General features: G+C 38.4%; 1 protein-coding gene across 2 annotated transcripts in view; it reads left to right on the top strand.

The window, feature by feature from the left end:
- The window catches only part of LOC150069046 (peroxisomal bifunctional enzyme-like), a 44,455-nt gene that overhangs the window by 12,531 nt on the left and 15,928 nt on the right, over positions 1-15,996 (top strand). For both annotated transcript variants that reach the window (XM_090343300.1, XM_090343291.1), the window contains exons 2-3: positions 9,375-9,478; positions 11,942-12,114. In XM_090343300.1, the coding sequence (XP_090199426.1) occupies positions 9,418-9,478; positions 11,942-12,114 (234 nt within the window). In that variant the 5' untranslated portion in view covers positions 9,375-9,417. The remainder of the gene's footprint in view (positions 1-9,374; positions 9,479-11,941; positions 12,115-15,996) is intronic.

The raw sequence follows: 15,996 nt of genomic DNA, 5'->3' as shown, positions 1-15,996 counted from the left end.
TATTCTTTTAGGGGCTATTGCGAATGGGATCATTTTCTTGATTTTGCCTTCTGTTCATGTATTGTTGGTGTACAAGAAGTCTGCTAACTTCTGAAGGTTAATTTTGTATCCTGACACTTTGCTAAAGTGGTTTATTAATTCTAGGAGTTTGGGAGTGGAGCTTATTGGGTCACTCAAGTAGAGGATCATGTCATCTGCAAATAGTGATAGTTTAAATTCTTCTTTCCCTATGTGGGTCCCTTTGATGTCCTTAGCTTGCCTTATTGCTCTGGCTAAGGGTTCCAGCACTATACTGAATAGAAGTGGAGAGAGTGGGCATCCCTGTCTAGTTCCTGATTTTAAGGTAAATGGTTCCAGTCTTTCACCATTTAGTATAACATTGGCTGTAGGTTTTTCATATATGGCTTTAATTATTCTTTTTCATATATTTTTATTGTAATTAATGGAAGGGTTACATTATATTCACCAGATAGAAGGAGCATTACTTCACATACACTTTCTCATGTCTTCATCCCCATTTCCCTCCCTCCAACCCCCACCCCTCCAATCCCTCCTTCCCTATCCAATTTCAAATAACCAAATACAAATATATCCAATATATCAGATAACAAAGTGAGATACTGTAACAATATGAGATAACCAAGGGACAGCAAAAGAGATGAGAGATAACATAGTACATTAAGGACAATAATCATTCGTTATATGGCTTTTGTTTCTATATCCTAGAGGTCCTTTCATTTAGCATCATACTATATGGCCTTATGTATCAAGGTTTTGCTCTATTGCAAATCTCTGCTATGAAAGCCCACGGTTTCTACTGATTATGACAAATGAGGGAAACCATTGAGCCTATGTTCCTTTGAGTCTGGCTTACTTCACTTAATATGATTTTTTCTAAGTCTTTCCATTTACTAACAAATGGGACGATGTCATTCTTTCTGACGGCAGCATAGAATTCCATTGTGTGTACAAATACCACATCTTGTTGATCCACTCCTCAACTGAGGGACATCTGGGTTGGTTCCATATCTTTGCTATGGTAAATAGTGCTGCCATGAACATTGTTGTGCTGGTGGATTTAGTATGTCCTTGTTTCTGGATAATTGGGTAAATGCCTAGTAGTGGAATTGCTGGGTCATAGGGGAGCTCTATGTTTAGTCTTTTGAGGAACTGCCATACTGCTTTCCATAGTAGTTGAAAGAGTTTGCAATCCCACCAACAGTGTAGTAGTGATCCCTCCTGGCCACATCCCCTCCAGCATCTGTTGTTATTAGATTTCTTGATCCTGGCCATTCTAACTGGTATGAGGTAGAATCTTAGAGTTGTTTTGATTTGCATTTCTTGTATGGCCAGAGATGTTGAGCATTTCTTCATGTGTCTATAGGCCATTTTTGTTTCTTCTTCAGAGAAGACTCTCTTTAAGTCTTTGGCCCATCTTTTAATGGGATGGTTGTTTCTTCGGAGATTACTTTTGGAGTGATTCAATTTTTTGAACTGTTGATATATTTTAGATATAAGGCCTTTGTCCGCTGTATGATTGGTGAAGATCTTCTCCCATTCTGTAGGCTTCCTAATTAATTTACTAGCTATGTCCTTTGCCATACAAAAGCTCTGCAATTTAATGCAGTCCCACTTATCCAGCCTTTCTCTGATTTGTTGTGATTCTTGGTCCTTATTAGGAAAGTTTCGACCTGTGCCAAGGAGGCCTAGTGTATCTCCTATTCCTTCTTGCAAAGTTTTCAGTGTATCTGATTTTACCTCGAGGTCTTTGATCCATTTGTAGTTAATTCTAGTGCAGGGTGACAAAGAAGGATCCAACTTTAGTTTTCTGGAGGTGCTTAACCAGTTCTGCCATCACCACTTGTTGAAGAGACTTGTCTTTCCTCCATTCTATTTTTTTGGCTCCCTTGTCAAAGATTAGGTGGCCATAGGTCTGTGGTTTAATATCTGGGTCCTCAGTTCTATTCCATTGGTCTTCAGGCCTGTTCTTGTGCCAGTACCAAGCTGTTTTGATAATTATAGCTCTGTAATAGAGTCTAAAGTTTGGTATTGAAATTCCTCCAGCGCTGTTCTTTCTGCTAAGAAGTGTTTTTGCTATATGGGGTCTTTTATTATTCCATATGAAATTTTGGATTGCCTCTTCTATTTCTTTAAAGAATGACATTGAGATATTGATGGGTATTGCGTTGAATTTGTAGATAGCCCTTGCCAAGATTGCCATTTTCACGATGTTGATTATTCCAATCCAGGAGCATGGGAGGTTTTTCCATTTCCTCAGTTCTGCTTTAATTTTCTTTTTCAGGGTTTTAAAGTTTTCATCAAAAAGGTCCTTTACATTCTTAGTTAAGATAATTCCTGGATACTTTATTTTCTTTGAGGCTATTGCAAAAGGAGTTGCTTTCCTGGTTGTTGCCTCATTCCTCTCACTGTTGGCATAGAGGAAGGCAGTTGATTTTTGAGGATTAATTTTATACCCTGCTACCTTCCCAAGGCTTTAATTATTTTAATGAATGTATCTCTTATTCCTATTTTTTCTACTGCTTTCGACATGAATGGATGTTGTATTTTGTCAAATGCCTTCTCCGTGTCCAGAGAAATTATCATATGATTCTTATCCTTAGCTCTATGATGTGATGTATTACATTAATTGATTTGCGAATGTTAAACCAGCCTTTCACCCGTGAGATGAAGCCTACTTGATTGTAGTGTATAATTTTTTTTTATTTGTTTCTGGATTCTATTGGCTAATTTTTTTTTTTTTTTTTTGCCAATCCTGGGCTTGGGCTCAGGGCCTGAGCACTGTCCTTGGACTTTCTCAAGGCTAGAGCTCTACCACTTGAGCCTCAGCACCACTTCCGGCTTTTTGCTATGTATGTGGTACCGAGGAATCGAACCCGGGTCTTCGTGCATGCTAGGCAAGCACTCTACCACTAGGCCAAACTCCCGGCCCCTCTGTTGGCTAATATTTTATTGAGGAGTTTTGCATCTGTGTTCATTAGAGAGATAGGTCTGTAGTTTTCTTTTTTTTGTTGGGTCTTGTTTGGGGATGAGAGTAATATTAGCTTCATAAAATGAGTTTGGTATGGCTCCTTCTGCTTCTATTTCTTGGAAGAGTTTCAAGAGTATAGGTGTTACTTCATCTTTAAATGTCTTGTAGAATTCTGCAATGAAACCATCTAGAGCTGGGCTTTTGATTTTTATATTTTTTAAAAACTGTAATCCATGTACCTGAAACCTCATGACTTATGTTACAATTGAAGAAACACATGCAAACACATGTATAACTAAAAGCTAAGTGGTATAAAACCAAACCCGTTGTTAAAGTTTAGTTTGGCACATTTTATTTTATTTTCTTATTCTGTTAAAAAATAAATGATAGTCGGGCCAGGAGTTTGGCCTAGTGGTAGAGTGCTTGCCTAGCATGCTCAAGGACCGGGGTTTGATTCCTTGGCACCACATACATAGAAAAAAGCCAGAAGTAGTGCTGTGGCTCAAGTGGTAGAACTCTAGCCTTGAGAAAGACCAAGGACAGTGCTCAGGCCCTGAGTTCATGGCCCAGGACTGGCAAAGAAAAAAATGATAGTCACAAGCCTCCAAGTTAACTTAATGAACTTTGGGTTTTTTATGTTATATTTCTTGATTTTATTTAAGTAGTGCATATATATTTTTTTTGCCAGGCCTGGGCTTGAGCTCAGGGCCTGAGCACTGTCCTTGGACTTTCTCAAGGCTAGAGCTCTACCACTTGAGCCTCAGCACCACTTCCAGCTTTTTTCTATGTATGTGGTACTGAGGAATCGAACCCGAGTCTTCATGCATGCTAGGCAAGCACTCTACCACTAGGCCAAACTCCCGGCCCCATTGTGCATATATTTTTTTAACATCTCATAACAGGATTTTTATAGTTGTCATGTACACAAATTATAAAGTTCTAATTCAAGTCCTTTCAAAAAAAATCCAAAATGTAAGCCCATTTGTAACATAAGAATATGAAAAACTATATTATACCTATTTGAATAAAAAAAGGACACAAAAGTCTGGCTTGTAGTTTGAGGTAAATTTAAGAAAATTCAAACGAGATACGAAGTGTTAATATTCTTAAATATGTTTGCACTTTTGTGTTGTATTTCTGATATGTGATACCAACTTCCTAAGAGACTTTACATTTGCTTTTTTCAAAGGAAAACTTAAAAGGTTCTTGCAAATGAAATATTTTTTTGTTTTTGAAATAATTGTTGGAATCCAAAGGCCTACAGTAGTCAGAAGTTAAATCCTGATGGTCAGCACTCATGAAATGTCCTTGCCAAAGCCCCATTCTCTATATCTGGTAGTATGAAGGCAAGAAAATATATCCCTGGCCCCTGTGTACTTTGCTTGGGAAATGATTCTCTCTCTGTGTGTTAGCAGAATCTGGCAAAGCTATGTCAGTTACAGCACTATTCAGTTCCTGTGTGCTCTGCTTAGAAGGTCCCACAACATAAATGTCCATCAAGAGAAATAAGAAAAGGGATTGTTGGAATGGGAATGACCTATCTCTTTTCCTCTGTTGCCTTATCCTTTATGCAGAAGGAAATTCTGTTGTCCCTTCATATCCTGGGGATCCATACTCACCTTTCAGCCAGCTCAGGGTAAAACATGTAGTTATTTCCAGGATGCTTGAGTCCTTAATAAAAGTACCATATCTGTATCTCTTTGTCACTATTCTCTAAGCAATGTTATTATACTCAATAACTATTAACATATCTTTTCCATGTTATGGGAGTGGTGTAGAGATGTTAGCATACATAGATTATAGCAAACATGATGCTGTTTTATACTGAATACATGAGGATTTAGGCTTAGCAGGGGTGCTTATTCTGGAACCAGTTCCCCACAGGCAGTGAGGCTTGACTGAATATGACTTTTGGACTTCTCAACATTATGTAATGGTTCAGAATTGGGTTTTAGGATAAGAACTGATTTCTTATGAACTAGTTAAAAGCCGGAGGCTTTATCTAATTTCCTACAGGTTACTGGGTAAAAAGTAACTATGGGAACAGTATCATAGACAAGGGCAGGTAGCTTATTTATTCCATGAAGTTTGACCCAGAGTTGGCTGGTCTTAACAATATGGCATTTTATAGTTTAGTGTTTTGTTTTGTTTGCCAGTCCAGGGGCTTAAACTCAGGGCCTGGGCACTGTCCTTGAGCTTTCTTAAGGCTAGCACTCTACCACTTGTGCCACGTCACCACTTCTAGCTTTTCAGTGTATGTGGCACCAAGGAATTGAATTCAGGGCTTTGGGCATGCTAGGCAAGCACTCTACCACTAGGCCACTCTTCTGGTGCCTAGAAGTTTGTTTTAATATTTATAACAAGTGTTAAGCTGGGTCATTGTGGCTCATGCCTGTAATCCTAGCTACTCAGGAGGCTGAGATCTGAGGATCGTAGTTCAAAGACAGCCTGAGCATGAAAATCCGTGAGACTCTTAAATTAACCACTAGAAAACTAGAAGTGGTGCTGTGGCTTAAGTGGTAGAGCTCAAGCCTTGAGAAAGCCCTGAGTGCAATCCCCAGGACTGACAATAAATAAATAAAATCTCGTGTGAATAATTCTTTTTCTTTCAGATAATTAGTAGATATCTTTCACCATTTTTTTTTCTTTGAACCACTTTTTTTTTCCTTTGAACCTTGATCCTCAGATCTTAGCCTCCTGAATAGCTAGGATTACAGTCGTGAGCCACCTCACCCAGCTTCTTTCACCTCTTCTTTATTCATCCATGTTTCCTCCCATTCCAATGAATCTATAATCTTTACTTATCTGTTTCTCAGAGCAGTAGCTGGCGCTTTTTTTATATAACTGTAATTCATATACTAAGAAACCTTCACTATTACATAGCATCTGAAACATATAGGTGAAAACAAAGTTTCCTAAAATCAAGCTAGTTCTTTCATGTCTGGCATATTGTATTATAGGAGAAAAGAAAAAGAAATGGGGTGTGTGTGGGGTGTGTGTGTGTGTGTAGCAGGGTACTAGTGGCTCACAGCTGTAATCCTAGCAACTCAAGAGACTGAGATCTGAGGATCATGATTCAAAGTCAGCTTAGGCAGGAAAGTCTGTGAGCCTCTTATCTCCTATTAATCACCAAAAAGCTGGAACTAACTGAAGCTCAAGTAGTGGAGTGCCAACCTTAATTTTAAAAAGTCTTAATGGCAGTGCTAAAAGTTCAAGCCCCAGGACCAACACACACACACACATACACCAATCTAAAAGGAAGATCTGCCAGGAGCAAACAGGCCCTGTGATCAGCACTGTGACATGTTATCTTCTCAGATTGCATTCTCCACACCAGGCAACATGAAGGAGAAAAAAAGCTTTCCTGTTCCCTCTGGTCTTTGCTTGCTACATGACTGTGGTTACTTTCAGTAAATAAAGCTGTGTCAATTACAGCCATTTGGCTTATTTTGAAGTCATTCTTCCTTGAGGAAGTAATTCTTCCAGTTCTGCATATCCATGGGTCCTGAACCCACTGTTCAGTTGACTATAGATAGAAAACATAGCTATACTTAGACTGCTTGGATTCCTAATAAATATGTAGAGATTTAAAAAAATATTATTTTTGTTCCACTGCATTGTTCTTGGAATTATGGAACAACTATTCATATAGAATCTGTTTAATGAGATCTTAGTTGAAATGTGACTATGTGTATAGGATATATAAAAATATGCAATCGTATATAACAGATTTAAACACATGTGAATTTGGCTGGGGGCATTTTCCCGGGAACAAATTTCCCACGATACTGAGAGATGACTGCGTATGCCTGATGGACATCTCAATGTTATGTAATGTTCAGAAGTCTACTTCACTATCTGATCTGATTTCCAATTAATAGGTTAAAAGCCAAAGGCTTTGTTTGTTTGGTTTTCTATGTTAAGAGGGAAAAGTGTAACTAGGTGAAAGGTAATGTTATGCACAAAAGCAGGTATTTTCTTAATTTGCTGACCTTTGACTTTGTTACTGGTCTTAACAATATGACTTTTATTGAATTTTATTTGAAGATTTTTATCATCCTATATATCAAAGATCTGAGATTTTGTGCAGAATATAAAGAATTCTAAGCAAAATGAATATAGTCTGCTACTATCTCCCCTCACCACCCTTTTAGTAGTGTTTTCCTTCATTATCTTTAGATCTCGGTGAGGATTATAGGCATGAGCCACCAGAACCTGGCTTCTCTCCTATTTCTTCTCTCTCTCTCTCTTTTTCTTTTGTGGGTCATGGGGCTTGAACTTAGCCTGGGTGCTGTCCCCAAGCTCTTCAGCTAAAGCTACCACACTACCCCTGGACCTGGGCATTGTTCCTGAGCTCTTCAGCTCAAGGCTACTTACCTACTTTTGAGCCAAGCCCCATATCCTGTTTTCTAGAGGACAATTGTAGATAAGAGTCTCAGGCCCGTTTGTGCCAGGACTGGCTTTGAACCTTGATCCTCAGATCTCAGCCTCCTGAGTAGCTAGGATTACAGGTGTAAGCCACTGCACCCCACTCTTTCCTATATCTTTTTTTTGTTTGGTTTTTGCCAGTCCTGGGCTTGAGCTCAGGGCCTGAGCACTGTCCTTGGACTTTCTCAAGGCTAGAGCTCTACCACTTGAGCCTCAGCACCACTTCCGGCTTTTTTCTGTGTATGTGGTACTGAGGAATTGAACCCGGATCTTCATGCATGCTAGGCAAACACTTTAACCACTAGGCCAAACTCCTGGCTCATCTTTCCTATATCTTAAATGTAGGCAAATCCAGATAATCTGCCATCAGGTCATACTTTTCTTCCTTGGTGGATTCGTCTAGTCTTGGCTTTAGCCATCTTTTCTGAGAAAAAACTCCCTCTGATACTAAGACTAGACAAATATACTAATCTACTTAATTTTCTCTGTTCTCATTTTTATCTCCTAAAGGTGTCAAGACTAGGATTATCAGTCGTAGAAAACTCACAATAATATTGAGTTAAACAAGAAGTTAACTTCTTCTCTAGTAGTGCCCTGGTTTGGTACTACCATTCCAAAATTCTGTCTTAACTCTGCCATCTTTAACACATGTCTTTTTGTTGTTATTGTTTTAAATCAGGTCTCAATGTGAAGCCCTGGGTGGTCTTAAACTCTCTATCTTCCTTATACAGCCCCCAAAGTGCTGGAATTACAGGCATGCATCACTGATGCCTGGATAAACTGCATGGCATTTATTGTGATTCTTTTTTTGTTTTGTTTTGTTTTGTTGTTGTTGATATGGGGCCTGGGTGTTGTCCCTGAGATTTTTTTTTTGATCAAGACTAACACTCTACCACTTTGAGCTACATCTCTACTTCTAGTTTTGGGGTGGTTACTTGGAGGTAAGAGACTTGTAATTTCCAACAGATCTCAGCCTCCTGAGTAGCTAGATTACTGGTATGAGCTGCCAGCACCAGCAAGGATACTCTCCATTTAGCCAACACATCTGGATTCCTGCCAGCAGCAGGGAAGGATAAAAAATAGGAAATATTTTAAGTGCTCTTCTCCATAAGTTGCATATATCAACTAATTTTCTATCATTCATGCTTACGTATATGCTTATTTAGTTTTCTGAACTTACTGCAAAGCAGGCTGGAAAACATTGTGTTTCCTCGGAGCTACTGAATATGTAGGTAAAAACTAGCTGTTTTATTGTTTGAAGAAAATGAGAAGAAATAGCTATTTGAGTTAATTAGCAGCCCCTACCACTTGTCCTAGTTTGTTTCTCCTTTCTATTTTTCCAGTGAAATTGCATTTCCCCCATATCATCTTCTTTGTATCTTTATTACAGCACTCATATTAGTGTATCTTTCATGATAGTTGTATATACTTAAAAACTAGGCAGCCCTTTGTAATATTATGTGTAAAATATTACGAATTCACTATGTTGATTTTGAGTTTTGAAAACTACAACAGAGTGGAAGAAAATATTGTCTTAAAAGTGGTTTTATTTGATCATCTCAGTGCCTAATTCATAGTAGACATATTATTTGTTAACTAAGTTAAAAAGTAATGATAAGAATTTGAAGTTTGGGGGCCAGGAGTATGGCCTAGTGGTAGAGTGCTTGCCTAGCATGCACAAAAACATGGGTTAGATTCTTCAGTATCACATACATAGAAAAAGCTGGAAATGGTGCTGTGGCTCAAGTGGTAGAGCTCTATTCTAAAGGACAGCGCTCAGGCCCTGAGTTCAAGCCCCAGGACTGGGGCCGGCGGGGGTGGGGGGAGAGGAGAAAAAGAATTTGTTGTTTTATCCATTGCACAGGTTTACTTTTTCTTCACTACTAGGAAAGGAAAACCTCTGAAATGGTGGAATTTAGCTTTGACTAATTTGCTTCTATATATTTTTTTCTCTTAGTTTAAATGTACTCTATGGAATAAAAGATGGACTACAGAAAGCTATGTCAGACCATACAGTAAAAGCCATTGTGATTTCTGGAGCAGATGGAAAATTCTGTGCAGGTAACTAACCCTCTCCCACTGTCTCTAGAATACAAGCTTAACTTGAATAAATCTACAAAGACCCTGTTTCCAAATAGGTCACATTCCCAGGTTCTAGGTGGACACTAACCTGGAACAGGTCTCAGCTCCCATTGAGAGGCTAGCACAAGCTTGATGTCAATACCTGGCAAGGACAGTGACACTCTAGGCTGGTCATAGTTATAAACATGCATGTAAAAATCCTACCCTTTCTATAAGAAAGCCTAATGTTATGAGAAGGTATAACATAATCACCTTTTTCCTTGAAATATGAGATTGTTTAAATGACCTATTCCAGGGTTATGCATCCCATTAAGAGATTCAACAGAATAATCATGTGGTTATTTCAAGGAGGGTAGTATAAAACATTTAATTATATTTGATTTACATTTAAGATAAAACTCTTAGGACTAAGCACAGAATAGAAATAGGAATTTTTCTTCATCTTTAAGTTTTTTGGCATTATGAGAAGTCTTGAACTTGATAGGTTCTACCACTTGAACCATCCCTCATGTAAAGGTGACCATTTTTTTTTTGTCAATCCTGGGCTTAAACTCAGGGTCCGAGCTCAGTCCTTGGACTTTCTCGAGGCTATAGCTTTACCCCTTGAGCCCACCGTACCATTTCTGGCTTTTTCCTATGTGTGATACTGAGGAATCGAACCTGGGTCTTCATATATGGTAGGCAAGCACTCTACCACTAGGTCAAACTCCCGGCCAAGGTAACTGTTTTTTAAGAAACCTATAGCAAACATCAAAGAACTGGTAAATTGGAGGCTTTCCTTATGTGAAGGGAACAAAGGAAGACCGATTGCTTTAACCATTTATATTTGATATTATATTTGAGTCCTTTGCTAGCCTTCTAAACTGGAAAACCAAAGCCAAAGGTAAAAAGGTAAAAGAAATAGAAACTTATCATTCAAAACATATGATGTTTGTAGGAAAAGCAAAACAAATGCCAGGTGTGATGGACTATGCCTATATTTCTTAGCTATTATGGAGACAAATACAGGAGGATCATAGTCATGGGCCAGTCCAGGTAAGGTTAATGAGAGCCTATCTCATAAACAACCATGGGTTAGTGCCGGTTTGGACCAGCAGATTCTGGGGTGATAAAGAAATGGTTATGCATGGATATCTTAGAATATTGTTTAGTAAATAATGAATATTCTAATTATCACCATGCAGAGAAGAATGACTTTAACCATTAGACAGGATTAAGCACTAGTTCTCTCCCCTAACCATTACTATTATAGGTTCAAATTGGCCAGGGCAAACTTAAGGAGTTCATAGGAAAATTGACAAAAAGGCACATTCCAAAGGGTAAATGACTGAGTCAGGAGACACTACATAATTTCAGTAAGGGATCCAGGAATTTCCTTACTAAGGTAACTACCCAGAGGGACTTTTGACAGGAATTATTGTAAAAGGTCAAACACTCATATTCCCGTGCTTTTAGATATAGGATTAAAAAAAAACATTCAGCCAGTGGTTTTCCATTGATATCATTCATACTTCAGCCAGTTACAGTCCCCAGAGGGCTCCAAGATTCCCACAGTGTGGTGACACACACCTATCTATAGTCCCAGCTAATCAAGAGGTAGAAGTAGAAGGATCTCAGTCCTACCTAGCTCAGACAAAAGCATAAAACTCTGTTTCAAACCAAACTGAAAAGCTGGGCACTGGTGACTCATGCCTGCAATCCTAGCTACTCTGGAAGCTGAGATCTGAGGATGACAGTTTGAAGCCAGCTGGGGTAGGAAAGTCTATGAGACTCTTTATTTCCAATAAACTACTCAAAAAAGCCAGAAGTGGCGCTATGGCTCAAGTTTGTGGTAGAGTACTAGCCTTGAGCAAAAAAAGAAGCTCAGAGACAGCACCCAGGCCCAGAGTTCAAGCCCTATGACTGGGGAAAAAAAAAAAAACCTACTAAAAGCATAATGATTTGGGCATGAATCAAATGAGAGAGTATCTGTTTGAAATTTATTAGAACAAAAGAATCTAGCCATTTTCCTAAGAAGTATGAGCATCCAAATGTAACTGATTTCTCTCTGCTAGAAATATTTAAAACATAAAATTATTATACCCTTGTCTTTGTCAAATTGGGGCAGTAATGGTAATATAGCAGAAGAGTAGAAGATAAAGATAGCTTTTAAGAATCAGGCTTCATTGTCAACTTTGCTGAGTTGAAATTCTTATTCTATGAGTGTCTGGTCACAATTATTTTAACTAATCAATTCATATCTCAAAACTTTAACCCCTTATCAAAACTGGTGATTATTATGGTACTTCAGTCTAATGTCTTCATTCTGAAGACAGGATGAATTATCTTCTGGTGCCAAGGTATCTGAGCTACCTTAAAAGTAACCAGATTCTTTCAAGCTAACGGCAAAGTCGAATCCTTCTGACTCACTTCTCTCTTCTATCTTGTATCTTTGTTCTTTAGGTGCTGATATCCATGGCTTCAGCACTCCTCAGACCTCTGGCATTGGATTGGGAAATATAGTAGATGAACTACAGAGAAGTAAGAAGCCTGTGGTGGCAGCCATTGAAGGCGTGGCTTTAGGAGGGGGACTGGAGCTGGCCCTGGGCTGTCACTACAGGGTTGCACATGCACAGGTATCCACTGAGGTCCATGTTGGTTTGAGGGCTTTCCGCAGGGCAAATTCTAAATATGGTCATAAGGATCAGTCAGGTGATGGTTTTCAGTGGTGGCTGCTGGTTAACAAGTCTCAGATACGTCCAGCATTGGTGGGAGGCTGTCATGTGATAGGACAGTGCCTGTTCAGATGGAGAGATTCTTTTTTTTTTTTTTTTGGCCAGTCCCGGGGCTTGAACTCAAGGCCTGAGTACTGTCCTTGGGCTTTTTCCTCAAAGCTAGCCCTCTGCCACTTGAGTCACAGCACCACTTCTGGCTTTTTCTATGTATGTGGTACCGAGGAATCAAACTTGAGTCTTTGTGCATGCTAGGCAAGCACTCTACCCCTAGGCCAAATTCCCAGCCCCAGATGTAGAGATTCTTGTATCCTGGTTTGTAAGTAGCCTGCTCTGAGCTCTCTAACCATCTAATGTTTAATCATTTCTACAGTTTAGTATACATGCATTTTTGCATGCATTTAATAATTTACTGATTTAAATGAAAAGCTCTCTTCTGTCAATTAGCTGTTGGTTTTCTGCATTTTATGTCTTGGTTCTTGGGCTTCTCCCATAGTGCTTTTGTTTATGTTAACTAGGTACTTTTTAGTGTACTCTGAAATTCTCTTGTTGTTTCTTTTTTATTATATGTCCTTGAGTTATTTTCTTGCTGGTGGAGGAGGTCTTGGGAATAAAAATTAGCATCTTAATTTTTTTGTGCATGTGCCAGTTTGGGGGCTTAAGGCCTCAAGGCCTAGGGTGCTATCCCTGAGTTTTCTTGCTCAAAGCTAACACTGTATCATTTGAGCCACAGCTCCACTTCTGGCTTTGATGATTAACTGGAAATAAAACTCTCATAGCTTTTCCTGCCTGGGCTGGTTTTGAACTGGGATCCTCACTCTCAAGCTAGGATTACTAGCTAGGATTACTGGTGTGAGCCACCAGCACCCAGCTAGCATCTTAATTTTTAGTGCTCTAGTTCAGACTAGTACCAATTCAATTTTTTTGGCAGTTGTGGGGCTTGAACTCTGGGCCTGGACACTGTCCCTGAGCTCTTCAGCTCAAGGCTAACATTCTGCCACTTGAGCCACAGCACCACTTCCCATTTTATGGTGATTATTTGGAGACAAGAGACTCACAGACTTTTGTGCCCAGGCTGGCTTTGAACCATGATCTTCAGATCTCAGCCTCCTCAGTAGTTAGGATTACAGGTGTGAGCCACTGGTGCCTGGCTTTAATTTCAATAGTAAATAAAAATTTTGTTTTCCTTCCTCTCTGTACCCATTACACAAATTATGACTTCACGTATCATATATATATATATATATACACAGTTTTCTTTTGTATTTATTATGTAGAGCTCTTTTAAATAAGATAAAAATGAGGAATTTAAAATTTAAAATACATTTTTTTGTATTTTCTTACATGCTTATGTTTTATAAACTTTATAAACATTTTTATATTTTTTCATGTGAATTCAAGTTGCTCTCTAGTATCCTTTCTTTTCTGCCTGAAGAACTTTAAAAGCAGATGTGCTAACAGCAAATATAGGAGTTTGTTTAGACAGGAATGTATGGGCTTTTCTTCATTCTCAAAAGTCACTTATCCTTTGTGTAGGGTTTCTTTTCTATTTCTTTTTGTTTTTTTTTTTTGCCAGTCCTGGGCTTGAGCTCAGGGCCTGAGCACTGTCCTTGGACTTTCTCAAGGCTAGAGCTCTACCACTTGAGCCTCAGCACCACTTCTGGCTTTTTTCTATGTATGTGGTACTGAGGAATTGAACCCGGGTCTTTGTGCATGCTAGGCAAGCACTCTACTACTAGGCCAAACTCCCAGCCCCTTTTTTCTATTTCTTTAGGAGGAAATTAATTTTGGATTATTGTTTCCTTTGTTTTTATCCTATTTTGAATTTTTGTTTATTAATCTTTAAAATTGTTTTATTTCATTGTTCTCATAATATAATAATACTTATGAGACCCAAGCAGAAAGAGGAACTGTCATAAGGGGCTCAGCAGGGGTAAGGAGTGGGCCCTTGGTATGAGCAGGTTGAAGTTTATGCTTATCTACATAACTATAGTAGGAAGACAGCACACACACATACTCTCTCTCTCTCTCTCTCTCTCACACACACACACACACACAATACTGTTTGGAAGAGGAAAGGTTAAACTTTCTATTCAAATGTAAGGTATACATCTATGGAAATAAAATGAAACCCATTTGTACATGTAATGCTAATGTAAAAGGATGATTATAATGTTCCCATCCTTATAATACTGTTCAGAGGAATAATGAATTAATATAATTAGGACAACAATGGCACATAAGACACAGACATAAGGCACAGACCACAAAGAAACACAGAACACAAAGAAACACAACAATATTATAAAGCACAAAGAAACAATATGTATTTGAAGTAATAGATATAGAAATTTAACTGATCCAGCCATTAATGTTGATTCTTATAAATACCACATTGTACTCCACAATATGTATAAATATATGTCACTCAATCAAAATATATACTAATAAGAACAAAAAGGACAAAAAAGACTCATGCCGGATATATAATTCTTTGTTCTTTTTCCTTTTAGAAGTTTGAATGTGGGCTGGGAATGAGGCTTAGTAGTAGAGTGCTTGTCTAGTATGTATGAAGCCTTGGGTTCAATTCCTTAGTACAATATAAACAGAAAAAGCTGGAAGTGGTGCTATGGTTCAAGTGGTAGAATACTAGCCTTGAGCAAATGAAGCTCACAGACAGTTCCCAGGCCCTGGGTTCAAGTCCCAGGACTGCCAAAAAGAAAGAAAGAACAGAAGGGAAGGGAAGGGAAGGGAGGAAGGAATGAATTTGAATGTGCTATTCCATCCTCTGGCCTTCATTGTTTCTGATGAGAAATCATGTTATCCTTGCTGTAAATATCATGTCAAATATCCTTACAAAAGTCTACATAAATTTTCATTATATAGCCATCTAAGCTGTGTATGCCAAATCCAAAATACTTCAAAATTCAGTTTTTAAAAACTGATATAATACCTCAAGTGGAAAATATTTATACCTGACTTCTCATGATGGTCAAAGTTGAAAGGATGCCTCTGAGTATGTGCCTTAGATATATATGAACCATATATCTATACATTTGTGTTAAGATTTCCAGTATAATCCAATTAACACATAGGGATATAGAAGTACTTCAAAATCTGAAATCATAATCACTTCTATTCTCAAGCATTAGATAAACAGTACTGAGTCTATGCTATAATTTAATGCTTTCTCATTGTTTTAAAAAGAAATATATATATGTATATCTATATGTGTATGTATATATTCTCCTAAGTATATGGTGACTGACTTTTAGGAAAGCCTCCTGTAAGACAGGAGGCTTGGTATCTGACAGCTATTGGTAAAGTCTCCATTTAGGTCATCTCTTCCTCTGCCCTCCCCTCCTCTTCCCCCCACCCTCATCCTGTTATTATAAATGATGGGCAGAGCTTTAGCCACTTTTAAATAGTCAGGGACAGCAATCTGTTAAAGAGGCAAGGTCACTCTGTTTTCTGGACTGAGGATACTGGCTGGTCCTCTATTTGGGGAATACCAGCTTTACTGAGATATAATTCACTTACCATATAATTCTTGCATGTATGCACAGTTTATCATAGCAATATATTCACGAAGATACATGACCATTGTAAGTGTCAATTTTAGAGGCAGGTACTATGGATCACGCCTGTATTTCTAGCAGCTTAAGAGGATAAGATCTGAGGATTTCAGTTAGAAGGCATCATAAGCAGGAAAGTCAGTGAGCCTCTCATCTCTAATTAACCAAAAATGCCAGAGGTGGAATCATGGCTTTAGTGGTAGAGAGTACC

The sequence above is a fragment of the Megascapheus bottae genome, chromosome 1, assembly GCF_031878675.1.
Source record: "Megascapheus bottae isolate mThoBot1 chromosome 1, mThoBot2.hap1, whole genome shotgun sequence".
NCBI classification, from domain to species: Eukaryota; Metazoa; Chordata; class Mammalia; order Rodentia; family Geomyidae; genus Megascapheus; species Megascapheus bottae.
The sequence above is the reverse complement of the archived record's forward strand: the minus strand, read 5'-3'. Positions and strand labels throughout refer to the sequence as shown.